Raw genomic sequence first — 14,716 nt, forward strand, 5'->3', positions numbered from 1 at the left:
GGGTGGGTTGGCTAAAATATTTTAGAGATCACCTCCACTCTAGGTGGAAGATACAGGGAGGCTGTAGTCCTGCCTCTAAAAATGGTCAGATCTAATCAGAGTGCATTTTTCATGTTAAGTATGTTTCTATTACTTACAAAGAACAGAGCTGGGCCTTTATCAAGTATACAGAGCAAGCCATATTAACTTGTTTGTGCCTGCTTTCTTCTGAATGCTTCCTTGATAGATGTCTCTGTGGGTACTCTTGCATCCCTCGAACTCTTCCCAGTGAAGGTTATATAAGTAATAGAACCCGGGTGTTTACATGACCCACATGCTTACCTCCATTCCCAGTGTCTTCCTTGAATGGTTCTATAGAATCTCATGTCTTACCATAACACAGGTCAGGTTCCCTTGGCTGAAACTGATAAAAACTTGGATAGAATCACATTAATTTCTTCCTTTTTTAAAATTTCAGACTAGCTTGTCAATCTATTTGACTTAGAATAATAACAATATTATTGTTAATTGTTAATAATTTTTGTTTTCATTCAATATTTTATTGTTGTTATTTCAAGTCAAAAAAGTTCCTGGCACTATGTAGCAGGTCAGAGACAGGAAGTTGAGAATGTAAACAGGACCTGTTAAAATTTTTCTCCAGGTTTAAAGAAATGTCCACAAGGCGATGCAAGCAGTTTTCCCATGTCACACATTTGAAATGTTCCACATTTCGGGGTGCTTTCATGTCTGGCATGTTGCAACAAACGCACTCTGTGGACCATCCTGGAACATACGTTCCTGCATGAGTGCAAAAGAAAATTCCTTCGAATGAGGACTCCCTTACCATGACGTTTACCGCTGTAAGGACACCTGTGGAAGGTTTCTTTCTTTGGTACTTATTATCTGTGGAAAGCTCAGCATTCTCAGCCATAAAAATCCATGGCTCAAGGACATAACCATGGCGTGGGGTAGTTTGAAAAATGTTTAAACACAACGCTTTACCTGGTCAGCCTCAGACTTCCTCTGATATTTCAAGGAATAAAGCTTGTTTGAGTTGACTCACTCTGACGGTAGTTAAATTCCTTGTCTTTCTCTACAATTCAGGCTCTCTTTGGTTTTTATCTCATGTACCTCTGTTAGTAGCATCAATAACTCTATAGTTGTGTTTGGCATTGCAAAGCCCTGTTTTCCCTTTTCCAGTTGCTTCAGTCTATCCCCTCCCAAACTCACCCCTACTCCCAACCCCAACCCCATTACACACTTGCCACAGTCTTACTCAAACCTTTGTTTCCTCTTGTCTGGATCATTGCAATAATAGGACTGTTTCCGTTGCTTCCAAATCCACTGTCCACCTTAGTTGGAGGAGCACTTGTAGGACAGACGACATGGCGTCCAAGCACCTCAGTCTGGCATCTGATATTAGAATCTGGGTCCAGTCTGCTTTTTTACACCACTGTCTTATTCTGAATCCACTTCTCAAAGAAGCACTCTGAGCTTTCCCACCTCTGGACTTTGGCCAAGCCTTTACTACACCTGGAACACTGCTTGACTCTCTGTAAGACCCCATTCGAGTTGCTACCACCTCCACCAAAGCTCACCCAGTTGAGAAAAATTAAAGGCATTCTCCTATTACTACAGTATTTATTTTATCTTTTTTAATTTTATGTATTTTTTTTGAGAGAGACAGAGAAAGTGAGTGGGAGTGTGGCAGAGACAGGGGAAGAGTGAGAATCCCAAGCGGGGGCTCTGTGCTGTCAGCAGTGGATCCTGACGCAGGGCTTGCACTCCTGAACCACGAGATCATGACCAGAGCTGAAACCCAGAGCTGGGACGCATAACCGACTGAGCCGCCCAGGCACCCCACTAGGGTATTTTTATTTTTAAAGAGCCCTGTTCATTTTCTTCCTTGCAGCATACATATCCTGCCTATGTGTATGCCTAAATTTCATACTAGATTGTAAGCTCTGAAGGGTAGGGATCCCGTCCCCTAGCATAGAAACTGGCATGATGCTGGATACTCCAAGTGTGAAGGTGTGTGTGGAGACTCTCACGGGCATCTGTTCTCTCTGGGTCAGGCAGAGCATTCCCTTCCTCACTATACCACACAGTAGTCACGAAAGGTAGGACAACCCTGAGAAAGAAGAGAACATCCCATTGTGGGCTGTAAGTGGAGGCAGCTGAAGCTGACTGAAGCAGGCAGGGAAAAGAAGTTGTTCCAAGAAGGACAAGAAGGGGGAAATTTGTATCCTGAAAGCCATCCTTGAAACACATCCCTCCATACTCAGACTACATTGGTTAGTGGACTCCTTGAAATAAAACTCAGTTGCTGGCATTCTTTCTCATAATGCCTTCCAAAACTTTCATGGGCTCTCTTCGAATAAAACTGAGAATGATTCCTCTACACAAAGTCAAGTATACAAGTAATAAAGGCTCTATATAACTGCCTGTTTGACTCTGTTTCCTACAGTTCCCTCAAATTCACCATTCCAGTTGCAGGTCCCACTCTGGACCTGTGGACTTCCTGTTTTTACTGCCTACAAAGTTTTTTCTTCAAATCTCTCCAAGATTAGCTTGTAATTATCTTTTGGATCCAGGCCTCTGTGAGAGGCCTTGCCAGATACTAAGTCTTAGCTATTTATCCTGTCACTTTCTATCACAAGAATCTTTTTAAAAATTTTTTGAAACATTTTTATTTATATTTTATTTTTTTAATTTACATCCAAGTTAGCATTTATTGCAACAATGATTTCAGGAGTAGATTCCTTAATGCCCCTTACCCATTTAGCCCATCTCCCCTCCCACAACCCCTCTAGTAACCCTCTGTTTCTTCTCCATATTTAAGAGTCTCTTATGTTTTGTCCCTCTCCCTGTTTTTGTATTATTTTTGCTTCCCTTCCCTTGTGTTCATCTGTTCTGTGTCTTAAAGGCCTAGTATGAGAAAAGTCATATGATATTTGTCTTTCTCTGACTGATTTTGCTTAGCATAATATCCTCTAGTCCATCCACCTAGTTGCAAATGGCAAGATTTCATTCTTTTTTTTTTTTTTTTTTTTTTTTTATTTTATTTTTTATTTTTTTTTAAATTTTTTTTTTCAACGTTTATTTTTGGGACAGAGAGAGACAGAGCATGAACGGGGGAGGGGCAGAGAGAGAGGGAGACACAGAATCGGAAACAGGCTCCAGGCTCCGAGCCATCAGCCCAGAGCCCGACGCGGGGCTCGAACTCACGGACCGCGAGATCGTGACCTGGCTGAAGTCGGACGCTTAACCGACTGCGCCACCCAGGCGCCCCAAGATTTCATTCTTTTTGATTGCCGACTAATACTCCATTGTATATATATACCACTTCTTCTTTATCTGTTCATCCATCCATGGACATTTGGGCTCTTTCCATACCTTGGCTATTGTTGATAGTGCTGCTATAAGCATGGGGTGCATGTGTCCCTTCGAAACAGCACACCTGTATCCCGTGGATAAATGCCTAGTAGTGCAATTGCTGGCTCATAGGGTAGTTCTATTTTTTAATTTTTTGAGGAACCTCCATACTGTTTTCCAGAGTGGCTCCACCAGTTTGCATTCCCACCAGCAGTGCAAAAGAGTTCCCCTTTTTCTGCATCCTCGCCAACATCTGATGTTGCCTGAGTGGTTAATCTTAGCCATTCTGACAGGTGTGAGGTGGTATCTCATTGTGGTTTTGAACTGTATTTCCTTGATGATGTTGAGCATTTTTTCATGTGTCAGTTGGCCATCTGGACGTCTTCTTTGGAGAAGTGTCTATTCATGTCTTTTGCCCATTTCTTCATGGGATTGTTTTTTGGGTGTTGAGTTTCATGAGTTCTTTATAGATCTTGGATACTAACCCTTTATCTGATATGTCATTTGCAAATATCTTCTCCCATTCCATCGGTTGCCTTTTAGTTTTGCTGACTGTTTCCTTTGCTCTGCAGAAGCTTTTTATTTTGATGAGGTCCCAATAGTTCATTTTTGCTTTTGTTTCTCTTGCCTCCAGAGAAGTGTTGAGTGAGAAGTTGCTGTGGCCAAATTCACAGAGGTTTTTGCCTGCTTTCTCCTCGAGGATTTTGATGGCTTCCTATCTTACATTGAGGTCTTTCATCCATTTTGAGTTTATTTTTGTGTATGGTATAAGAAAGTGGCCCAGGTTCATTCTTCTGCATGTCGCTGTCCAGTTTTCCCAGCACCCCTTGCTGAAGTGACCGCCTTTATTCCATTGGATATTCTTCCCTGATTTGTCAAAGATTAGTTGGCCATACGTTTGTGGGGCCATTTCTGGGTTCTCTATTCTGTTCCATTAATCTCTGTGTCTGTTTTAGTGCCAGTACCATACTGTCTTGATGATTACAGCTTTGTAAAACAGCTTGAAGTCTGGGATTGTGATGACTCCTGCTTTGGTTTTTTTTTTTTTTTTTTTTTTTTTTTTTTTTAAGATTGCTTTGTCTATTCGGGGTCATTTCTGGTCCCATACAAATTTTAGGATTGTTTGTTCTAGCTCTGTGAAAAATGGTGGTGTTATTTTCATAGATATTGCATTGAATATGTAGATTGCTTTGGGTAGTATTGACATTTTAATAATATTTGTTCTTCCTATCCAGAAGAATGGAATATTTTTCCTTTTTTTGAGTGTGTCTTCTTCCATTTCTTTCATAAGCTTCCTATAGTTTTCAGTGTATAGATTTTTCACCTCTTTAGCTAGATTTATTCCTAGGTATTTTATGGGTTTTGGTGCAAGTGTAAATGGGACCAATTCCTTGACTTCTCTTTCTGTTGCTTCATTGTTGGTATATAGGAATGCAACGGATTTCTGTGCATTGATTTTATATCCTGCAACTTTGTTGAATTCATGAATCAGTTCTAGCAGTTTTTTGGTGGAATCTTTTGGGTTTTCCATATAGAGTATCTTGCCATCTACGAAGAGTGAAGGTTTGACCTCCTTCTGGCTGATTTGTGTTTTATTTCTTTGTGTTGTCTGATTGCTGAGACTAAGACTTCCAATCCTATGTTGAATAATGGTGGTGAGGGTGGACATTCCTGTCTTGTTCCTGACCTTAGGGGGAAAGCTCTCAGTGTTTCCCCATTGAGGATGAGATTAGCGTTGGGTCTTCCATAAATGGCTTTTATGTTCTCGAGGTATGATCCTTCTACCACTACTTTCTTGAGGGTTTTTATCAAGAAAGGATGCTCTATTTTGTCAAATGTTTTCTCTGCATCTATTGAGAGGATCATATGGTTCTTATCCTTTTGTTTATTGATGTGATGAATCACTTTGATTGTTTTACTGATATTGAACCACCCTGCATCCCAGGTAGAAATCCCATTTGGTCGTGGTGAATAATTTTTTTAATGTATTGTTGGATCCAGTTGGTTAATATCTTGTTGAGGATTTTTGCATCCATTTCATCAGGGAAATTGGCCTATAGTTCTCCTTTTTAGTGAGGTCTTTGGTTTTGGAATCAAGGTAATGCTGGCTTCATAGAAAGAGTTTGGAAGTTTTCCTTCCATTTCTATTCTTTGGAATAGCTTCGAGAGACTAGGTGTTAACTCTTCCTTAAACGTTTGGTAGAATTCCCCCTGGAAAGCCATCTGGCCCTGGACTCTTGTTTTTTGGGAGATTTTTCATTACTAAGTCAATTTCTTTACTGGTTACGGGTCTGTTCAAATTTTCTATTTCTTCCTCTTTGAGTTTTGGTAGTGTGTATGTTTCTAGGAATGCATCCATTTCTTCCAGTTGCCCATTTTATTGCTGTACAGTTGCTCATAATATTCTCTTATTATTATTTTTATTTCTGCTGTGTTGGTTGTGATCTGTCCTCTTTCATTCTTGATTTTATTTATTTGGGTCTTTTCCTTTTTCTTTTTGATCAAACTGGCTAGTGGTTTATCCATTTTGTTAATTCTTTCAAAGAACCAGCTTCTGGTTTCATTGATCTGTTTTACTGTTTGTTTGTTTTTGGCTTTCAGTAGCATTGGTTTCTTCTCTAATCTTTATTATTCCCTGTCTTCTGCTGGTTTTGGGTTTTATTTGCTGTTCTTTTTCCAGTTCTTTAAGGTGTAAAGTTAGGTTGTATATCTGAGACCTTTCTTCCTTCTTTAGGAAGGCCTGGATTGCTATATACTTTCCTCTTATGACCACCTTTGCTGCATCCCAGAGGTTTTGGGCTGTGGTGCTATCATTTTCATTGGCTTCCATGTACTTTTAATTTCTTCTTTAATTTCCTGGTTAGCCCATTCATTCTTTAGTAGGATGGCCTTTAGTCTCCAAGTATTTGTTACCTTTCCAAATTTTCTCTTGTGGTTGATTTCGAGTTTCATAGCATTGTGGTCTGACAATAGGCACAGTATTATCTCAATATTTTTGTACTTGTTGAGGGCTGATATGTATCCCAGTATGTGGTGTATTCTGGAGAATGTTCCATGTGCACTAGAGAAGAATGTATATTCTGTGGCTTTAGGATGAAATGTTTTGAATATATCTGTTAGGTCCATTTGGTCCTGTGTCATTCACAGCCATTGTTCCTTATTGATTTTCTGATTAGATGATCTTTATATTGCTGAAAGTGGTGTTGAAGTCCCCTACTATTATGGTGTTATCATCAGTGAGTTTCTTTATGGTTGTGATTAATTGATTTACAAATTTGGGTGATCCACATTTGGAACATAAATGTTTATCATTGTTAGGTCTTCTTGGTGGATAGACCACTTAATTATGATATAATGCCCTTCTTCATCTCTTGTTCCAGTCTTTATTTGAAAGTCTAGATTGTCTCACATAAGTATGGCTACTCCAGCTTTCTTTTGTCGACAATTAGCATGATAGATGGTTTCCATCCCCTTACTTACAATCTGAAGGTGTCTTTAGGTCTAAAGTTGGTCTCTTGTAAACAGCATAAAGATGGATCTTTTTTTCTCATCCATTCTGTTACCCTATATCTTTTGATTGGAGCATAGAGTCCATTGACATTTAGAGTATGTACTCAAAGGTATGAATTTATTGCCATTATGTTGCTTGTAGAGTTGGAGTTTCTGGTGGTGTCTCTGGTCCTTTTTAGTCTTTGTTGCTTTTGGTATGTATGTAGGTATGTATGTATGCATGCATTTTCATCTTTTCTCCCCTCAGAGAGTCCTCCTTAAAATTTCTTGCAGGACTGGTTTAGTGGTCACAAACTCCTTTAATTTGAATGACATCCTTGCTGGATAAAAAAAATTCTACTTTGAATGACGTCCTTGCTGGATAAAAAATTCTTGGCTGCATATTTTTCTCATTCAGCACATTGAATATATCCTGCCACTCCTTTCTGGACTGCTGAGTTTCTCTGGATAACTCTGCTGCTAACCTGATCTGTCTTCCCTTGTAGGTGAAAGACATTTTCCCCTGCTGCTTTCATGATTCTTTCCTTGCCTGAGTATTTTGTGAATTTGACTATGATATGCCTTGTTGATGGTCGGTTTTGGTTGAATCTAACAGGAGTTCTCTGTGCTTCCTGGATTTTGATGTCTGTGTCTTTCCCCAGGTTAGGAAGTTTTCCACTATGATTTGCTCACATAACCCTTCTACCCCTATTTCTCTCTCTCCATCTTCTGGGACTCCTGGACTTCTGGGATTTCTGGAATTCTGATGTTGTTCCTTTTTAATGGGTCACTGATTTCTCTAATTGTTATATCATGCTCTTTTGCCTTAGTCTCCCTCTTTTTCTGCTTCATTATCCTTCATAAGTTTGTCCTCTATATTGCTGATTCTCTGCTCTGCCACATCCCTTCTTGCTGCTGTGGCATCCATTTGATTTGCATCTCAGTTATAGCATTTTTTATTTTATCCTGACTAGTTTTTACTTCTTTTATCTCCACAGAAAGGGATTCAAATCTATTTTCGGCTCCAGCTAGTATTCCTATTATCGTGAGTCTAAATTCTGGTTCAGACATCTTGCTTATATCTGTGTTGGTTAAGTCCCTGGCTGTCGTTCTTCCTGCTCTTTCTTTTGGGGTGAATTGCTTTGTTTCATCATTTTGAAGGAAGAAAAGGAATTAATGAGGTAAAAAAAATTTACAATTAAAAAAATTACAGTTAAAAAATTAAAATTAAAAAATTAAAGACAACACAAACACACACAAAAAATGAAATAAATGATGCTAGGTCCTAGATGTGCTTTGGTCTGGGTGCTGAAAGGGGCTTGTGGATTAGAGAAAAAAGGGGAAAGTAAAAAAAAAAGCAATCACTTGAAAATTTGAAAAAATGAATACACTGAAATAGAATAAAATGAAATGTTGGAAGTAAAACAGAGTTTGAAAAAATTTACAGAAATGTAAAAAATACAGCAGAAAAAAATCAAAGAACATTTTTTAATAAAGATTGAGAATAAAAATAATTTTTCTCCTTCCGTATTCAAGAAAAAGAAATGAAAAAGAAAAAAGAAAGAAAATTGAGTAGATGGACCAGTGAAGAGACTGAAACACGTTTGAAATTAGGTTTCCCCTACAAGTCAAATTATGAAGCGCTTTATAGTCTGTAAACTAAGCAGAATGAGAGATTTTTGTTCCCAAAGAGGGAGGTTGGCCCAGTTGGGTGGGGCTTAGTGTAATGGCTCTGTTTCTCACTAGATGGTGCTGCTTAGCTTACTGGGGTGGATTGTTGTGGTGTTTGTAGGTGCGTATGTTGCATACGCGGGAGTGGTGAAAATAGCGTCATCCAGCTACCCAGTCTCTAGTATCGTTCTCCCTGACCAGCAATCGTGGACCCGTCCTTTGTCTTTGGCTTCCGTCCACTCCCCGCTTTTACACTGTCTGTGACCAAGCCCCAGGCAGCACCTCCCTCCTGAGTTTTATTTTGGATGCGACTATTTTTCCTGACCCCTTATTTCTGAGGGACTGCAGTTTTGACCAGTCTGCCCCTCTATGGGAGGGTTTCACCAAGCAATGGCTGGGTGCTGGCAGCACCCAGGAAGGTTGGTGGGACCGTGCTGTTTGCTGACACCCAGAGACTGTGGCTGTGTGACATCCTACCCCAGAAAAAGTTCACATGATCGTTTAGCAGCAGTATTTCAGGGATTATGGCAAATCACAACTGATATCTGGCTCTAGGCTTCACCCCTAATGACCTTGTTCCAGCACCAGCGAATGTGACCATTATCCCGGGTCCACTGTGGCCTTTGCCTGTAGGGAGTCCTCCCAGCAGGGGAACCGCCTCTCCCTGTGGCCTGAAGACCCCAGTCTTGACACTGCTCCTGGGAATTCACCTTTCTCACCAGAACTCCACCAGATAATGAGCTGTAGAATTTCAGTCTCTGTGCTCCCTCTGTTTATAGTGTCTTATGGAATTTAAATCCTCTCCTTTCCCCTTTCTCATTTTTAGTTCAGTCCCTGAAGCTGTTTCCAGCTTTCCACTTTCTCTCCAGATGCTTTGGGGGTGTGGGGTGCTTTCCCCATACTCCCCCCCCCACCCCACCCCCATCTCGGTCTGCTCTCCGAAGGCAAAAACAGATCCCTGCCCTCCATGGCTTCTTTCTCCCCCATTTTACCTCTCTGCACCATGCCCCTGCTGAATTCTGTGGTTCTGCTCGTGCAGATGGTTGTGTTAATCCTCAAATCAGTTTTCTAGGTGTGCAGGATGGTTGATCCAGGATAGTGCAGGATAGTGTTGATCTGGCTGTATTTCATGGATGCGAGACACACAAAAAAACTTCCATGCTCCTCCAGCATCTTGGCTCCTCACAAGAATCTTTTTTAAATATTTGCTTTGCAATTCTGATTGTTTGATGACTGGTCTACTGTGAGTCTACTTCTAGCAGGAAGGAAACTCCAAGCCAGTAGGGAAGGCACCTGCCTCTTTTAGTCCCTGGTGTCTGGAATTCTGTCTGTCACATAGGAGGTACTATTTCAATAGTTGTTGACTTGGCAAATGAAAGAATCTTTTTATTTATTTATTTAAATTTATGTATTTTTGAGAGAGAGAGAGGGAGTAACAGTAGAGCTGTCAGCACAGAGCTAGATGGGGGCTCGACCTCACAAACCATGAGGTCATGATCTGAGCTGAAGTTGGACACTTAACTGACTGAGCCACCCAGGCACCCCAAGAATCTCTTTTATGTATGCAAAGAGCACTAAACTGTTAGGAAGAAGGGTGTAGGATCACTAGTTTCCTCAGTATGCTCTGAAACAGCAAAAGCAAGCTTCACCTACTCTCCAAGTGTTTCTGGCAAATACATTAGCTCTCATTCCCACCAGTGTCTCTCAATGTGCTTCCACACATTCTCCACTCCTTTCTCACATATTATTACCCTCTGAACAGAATGAAAATATTTCAGTATGCTTGGAACAGACTGCCAGAGACCAGCATGTTGTTCAGTGTGTGTTAAAGTGATTCATGTAGGCTATAGGTGAATTAAAAATAAAAACAAAAAACAAAACACAAACTGCTTTATTCTTATGAATCTTTCCTGAAAGTTGTTATGTGATAGTAATAACAATAATAATAATAGTAAAAGTTAAGTCCCATTATGAGCACATTTAATTTGGAGGACTGCCTTTAGAAGCGAAACTAGGTGTGGAAGACTCCATTACCATGATTAATCTTTCAACAACAAACAAATATATGCATATTGAGATCAAAGAGGAATGATCAAGAGATGGGAGCAACACTCTGCAGACAGGAAGGAGCTCTTAGGAATTCTCTATCCACCAGGGCTTTGACTGTTACCTACCAATTAGAATAGTTTGCATAGCAAGACATCTGTATATAGACTGAATTGTTGTTAATTCCTTTGGTTTCAAACCTCTCAAGTTTTAGTCTACATAATTAGTCAACACAAAGCCAACTGTACTTTACAAGTGATTTAAAGATTTGCAAGAGTAATTCTGATACATGATTTTTGTTTTGTCATTTAATTACTGAATAGGTCTCTACATTGTTTTATATTTTACAGTACCCCTTTTCATGAAGTGCTTTGCTGGGTATTCAAGGCAACTCCGCAAAGGGAGTGTTATTGTCTTCATTTAAGAATACAGGCTCACTATCTAGTTTCAGGGGGGAATATTGGAGTTTTTCCAAAATATGTACAGTAGATTTTTCTTTTAATGCCCCTTTCTGTATTTAAGGCTTGGAGGTGAACTCTTACATTAACTGTGGGCTTGGCCATGTGACTTGATTTGGGCTATGGGGCAGTAGTAAATACATCACAAACAGATTGAAAAGTGCTGGTCATGATGCAGTTGCTTCCATTATTCAACCAACAGACAACACCCAGAGGCAGAGCTGTGAAAATGACCATCAGCTGTCCCCAGGTACTTGAGCAATTCTAGTCAAGACCAGAAGAATCACCCACCTGAGACCAGCTCAGATTGCCAACTCACAATCATGAACTAAATCCATGCTTGTCACTAAGTTTGGGATGGTCTGTATTGCCACAAAAGCTAACAGATACAACACGAGAGAATGGTTGTCAAGATGCTTGATCTTGAGGGAAAGAGTTTAGTGTAGCCCGAACTTACTTAGACTGTTGGTAAGAATATGCAGGTGCATGTTCGTTGGATGTGTCCACTGCTATCTGTTGCTGCTGACCACTGGTGTCCTGGGATGAAGGTGCCACTGTCTGGGGAGAGGTATCAGCAACAACACCCTAAGGAGGCAAATAAGAACACAAAAGCCTTACTGGCTTTAGCAAAGGGCCTTTTTCCAGATGGACAATAGGGAATATCCTTCTTCTATTTGGCTTGAACGGAATTGCACTCAGCCAAATGAAGCCACAAGAAGTACTCAAAGGAAAACCACAGCACATTTTGATAAGAGCTGAGAAATTCATTCCAATCTGTCATCAAGAAGTTTTGCTTTCAGAAGTCCCTAGAGCAGTTGAATCGTCAGAAAATCACCTTCACCATACTTAACTGTTTTTTTTTTAAAGTTTTTATTTATTTATTATGAGGGAGAGAGAGAGAGAGTGTGTGTGAGGGGGAAGCGGCAGAGAAAAAGGGAGAGAGAGAGAGAATCCTAAGCAGGCTTTCTGTTGCCAGCATGGAACCCAACGCCGGGCTCTAGCTCACTAAACTAAGATTATGACCTGAAGAAATCAAGAGTCAGACGCTTAACAGACCAAGCCACCCAGGCTCCCTCATACTTAGAACTTTTAAACCTGGTTGCAGATAGCTGCACTAAATAATAATTTATTCATCAAAAAATCATGCAGGATTCCTATAAAAACTTATATATTCAAACATTTCCCTGGAGTAGTGCAGTGTGTCAGGTTTCTATGATCTGGCAAAACAGTGGACTGTGACCTAAACAGACCACCCAACAACAACAACAAAAAAACCTGCAAAAAAGCTTGGAATTCTTTCAAAGCAATACTGTTAAGTAGGCTTTCCTTTCAGCAATTTGATTTATTTTGTTTTGTTTTCGACAACATGAACTAGAATTCATTTTGAGGTTTCAGAAAACAAACACAAAAATATCCTTAATTTTGATTTGCTACTTCCCTCACCCTCTCATTTGTCACAGATGCCAAGAAGAAGTTGATCAGATGTCTGATTCTGAGAGAGGCACAGGTGGTTTTATTTGATACATGGTAGGAAGGGCATCTCTCTGAAAACATTCTCTTGGTTTTACTTATAGCCCTGGACACCTGCAGGGATGTCAGCTTTCAAACATTCTTGACCAACTCTCTGTCCCTCACTAAACATCCCTAAAATTGTTCCTTAGAATCTAAAAATTCTCCCTATATTACCTCAATCTCTTTTTCCCTAATATACTATTTGGTATTATACATTTTTCTGAACCTCCCATAAGTATTTGTGTGGATGTTGGTGAATTTTCAGTGTTTTACATAGAGAATAAATAGTTGCTTTAACTTATAAGCACAAATTCAAAGCAATGTACCTGCATTTTTCTTTCAAATTTTTTTTTTTTTTCAACGTTTATTTATTTTTGGGACAGAGAGAGACAGAGCATGAACGGGGGAGGGGCAGAGAGAGAGGGAGACACAGAATCGGAAACAGGCTCCAGGCTCTGAGCCATCAGCCCAGAGCCTGATGCGGGGCTCGAACTCACGGACCGCGAGATCGTGACCTGGCTGAAGTCGGACGCTTAACCGACTGCGCCACCCAGGCGCCCCTCTACATTTTTCTTAATGAAAGGTTGTTTTTTTGTTTTTGTTTTGTTTTGTTTTGTTTTGTTTGGTAATCTCTATGCCCGGTGTGGGGCTTGAACTCATGACCCTGAGATTGAGTTGCATGCTGCATCTACTGAGCCAGCCAGGTGCCCTGAAAGACTTTTTGTAATGATAAACTTCTTCTTGAACTATAATTAGACTGTTTCCAATAAGTCACACTGTCAGATGTGTCCCATTATTTTATAGTCATCAAAGTGCTCAAATTCTGTAGATAAATATATCCATATGTCAATGTAGACAAAGAGAAATGCAAACATGCTCAAAGTGCCTAAAGTATCTAGATTCATTAATTGATGACCTAGATGCTTTTTGATGGCCAAATATAGCAAAAAAAAAACCCTAAAACCCAAACAAACAAACAAACAAAAACCCACACGTATTTTAATCACAGTCTTTTGAAATTATGAAAAGCCAGTTAAAACCTGTTTAATACTGACACATTCTTTGGGGCCCACAGGTCTAGAGCACATAAAAGATTTAAAATTGGACCTCCCTGGTTTCCTAAATTACACGATGGTGTCCTCTTAAACTTCTGTATTTCCCAAACTTTGGTACTAGTAAACATCTGTCACACCCCCAAAACAAATATGTCAAATGTTTTGTAAAATCCAATTCTGTAAAGATTTTCCCAAACTCTGTCGCTCCAGAGGTTGAAAATGTCATGGTAGACTTCCATGTGGAGGGGTGCTGACACCCTAGTTTCTGGCCAACTCATGAAGTAGCAATAGCATGGACTGCAGAGAAGTCCCAGCTGATGGGAAGCAATGCACTGTGACCATAATGGCAAATGTCATCAGGAGATGGGGATGAGGGGCAAGAGATAATAATGGCTAGAACTAGAGAGAAATATACATGTCTAAGTGTTTTACCACTAGCTCATAGCTGTATGCTCCCTCCCTTTCTATGTAGCTTGCTGGCTCTGTTGAGTAAAATAACATGTACTCAACATGTTATTGGATTCAACCCAGTGGAAAGAGAGAAGAAAAGGGACAAAGCTTCCCTTTGAGTCCAAAGTCCCAAAGACAAGATGACTTCATCATTTGAGGTATTCAGAACAGTAAGAATGGTGCAACTTTTTTATTTTTATTTTTTGATCTATAGGAAGTTACAAGGCTGCCAAGGTTCATTCACTAAAGCAGTGGTTGTTAATCCTTGATACATATTAGAATCACCTGATATTTAAAGAAAAATCCTGACATCCAGTCAATACCGCAGACAAATAAATCAGAATCTGGGGATAGGACCCAGGCGTAAATATTTTTTAAAGCTCTCTAAACAATTGCAGAAAATAATAAGCAGGAAAGTTTGAGAACCAGTGCACTAATGTGAACGTAGATTCCCAAGGGATCTTGTTAAAATGCAAATTCTGATTCAGTAAGTCTTGGTGGTGTCTTCAGACTTTGCATTTCTAACAAGCTCCCTGGTGATGTCAATGATGATGTTGGTCCAGGGACCACTCTTTGAGTAACAAGGCACTAGCAAACTCATTGAAATAGTTGTCAACTTTTTTTTCTCTTCCCTATTTATGAGTATTTGTGGTTAACATCTGAGGGGGTAGTGATTTGGTC

The 14,716-nt window shown here is 39.9% G+C and overlaps 1 protein-coding gene and 1 long non-coding RNA gene across 7 annotated transcripts in view; one reads left to right on the forward strand and one right to left on the reverse strand.

Annotated features, from left to right (window-relative positions):
* LOC147577102 (uncharacterized) overlaps nucleotides 1–14,716 on the forward strand; it is a 90,844-nt gene that overhangs the window by 32,235 nt on the left and 43,893 nt on the right. The window lies entirely within an intron of this gene.
* RBMS3 (RNA binding motif single stranded interacting protein 3) overlaps nucleotides 1–14,716 on the reverse strand; it is a 1,106,864-nt gene that overhangs the window by 10,403 nt on the left and 1,081,745 nt on the right. For 3 of the 6 annotated variants that reach the window (XM_086720584.1, XM_086720587.1, XM_086720585.1), the window contains one exon: nucleotides 11,476–11,603. In XM_086720584.1, coding sequence (XP_086576710.1) covers nucleotides 11,476–11,603 — 128 coding nt within the window. Of the gene's footprint in view, nucleotides 1–11,471; nucleotides 11,604–14,716 lie in introns of those variants that run through there. The other 3 variants (XM_025913105.2, XM_025913104.2, XM_025913107.2) reach the window with 1 other exon arrangement.

Source organism: Puma concolor, chromosome C2 (assembly GCF_028749965.1).
Source record: "Puma concolor isolate L17-30 chromosome C2, mPumCon1.1.hap2, whole genome shotgun sequence".
In the NCBI taxonomy this organism is placed as follows: domain Eukaryota; kingdom Metazoa; phylum Chordata; class Mammalia; order Carnivora; family Felidae; genus Puma; species Puma concolor.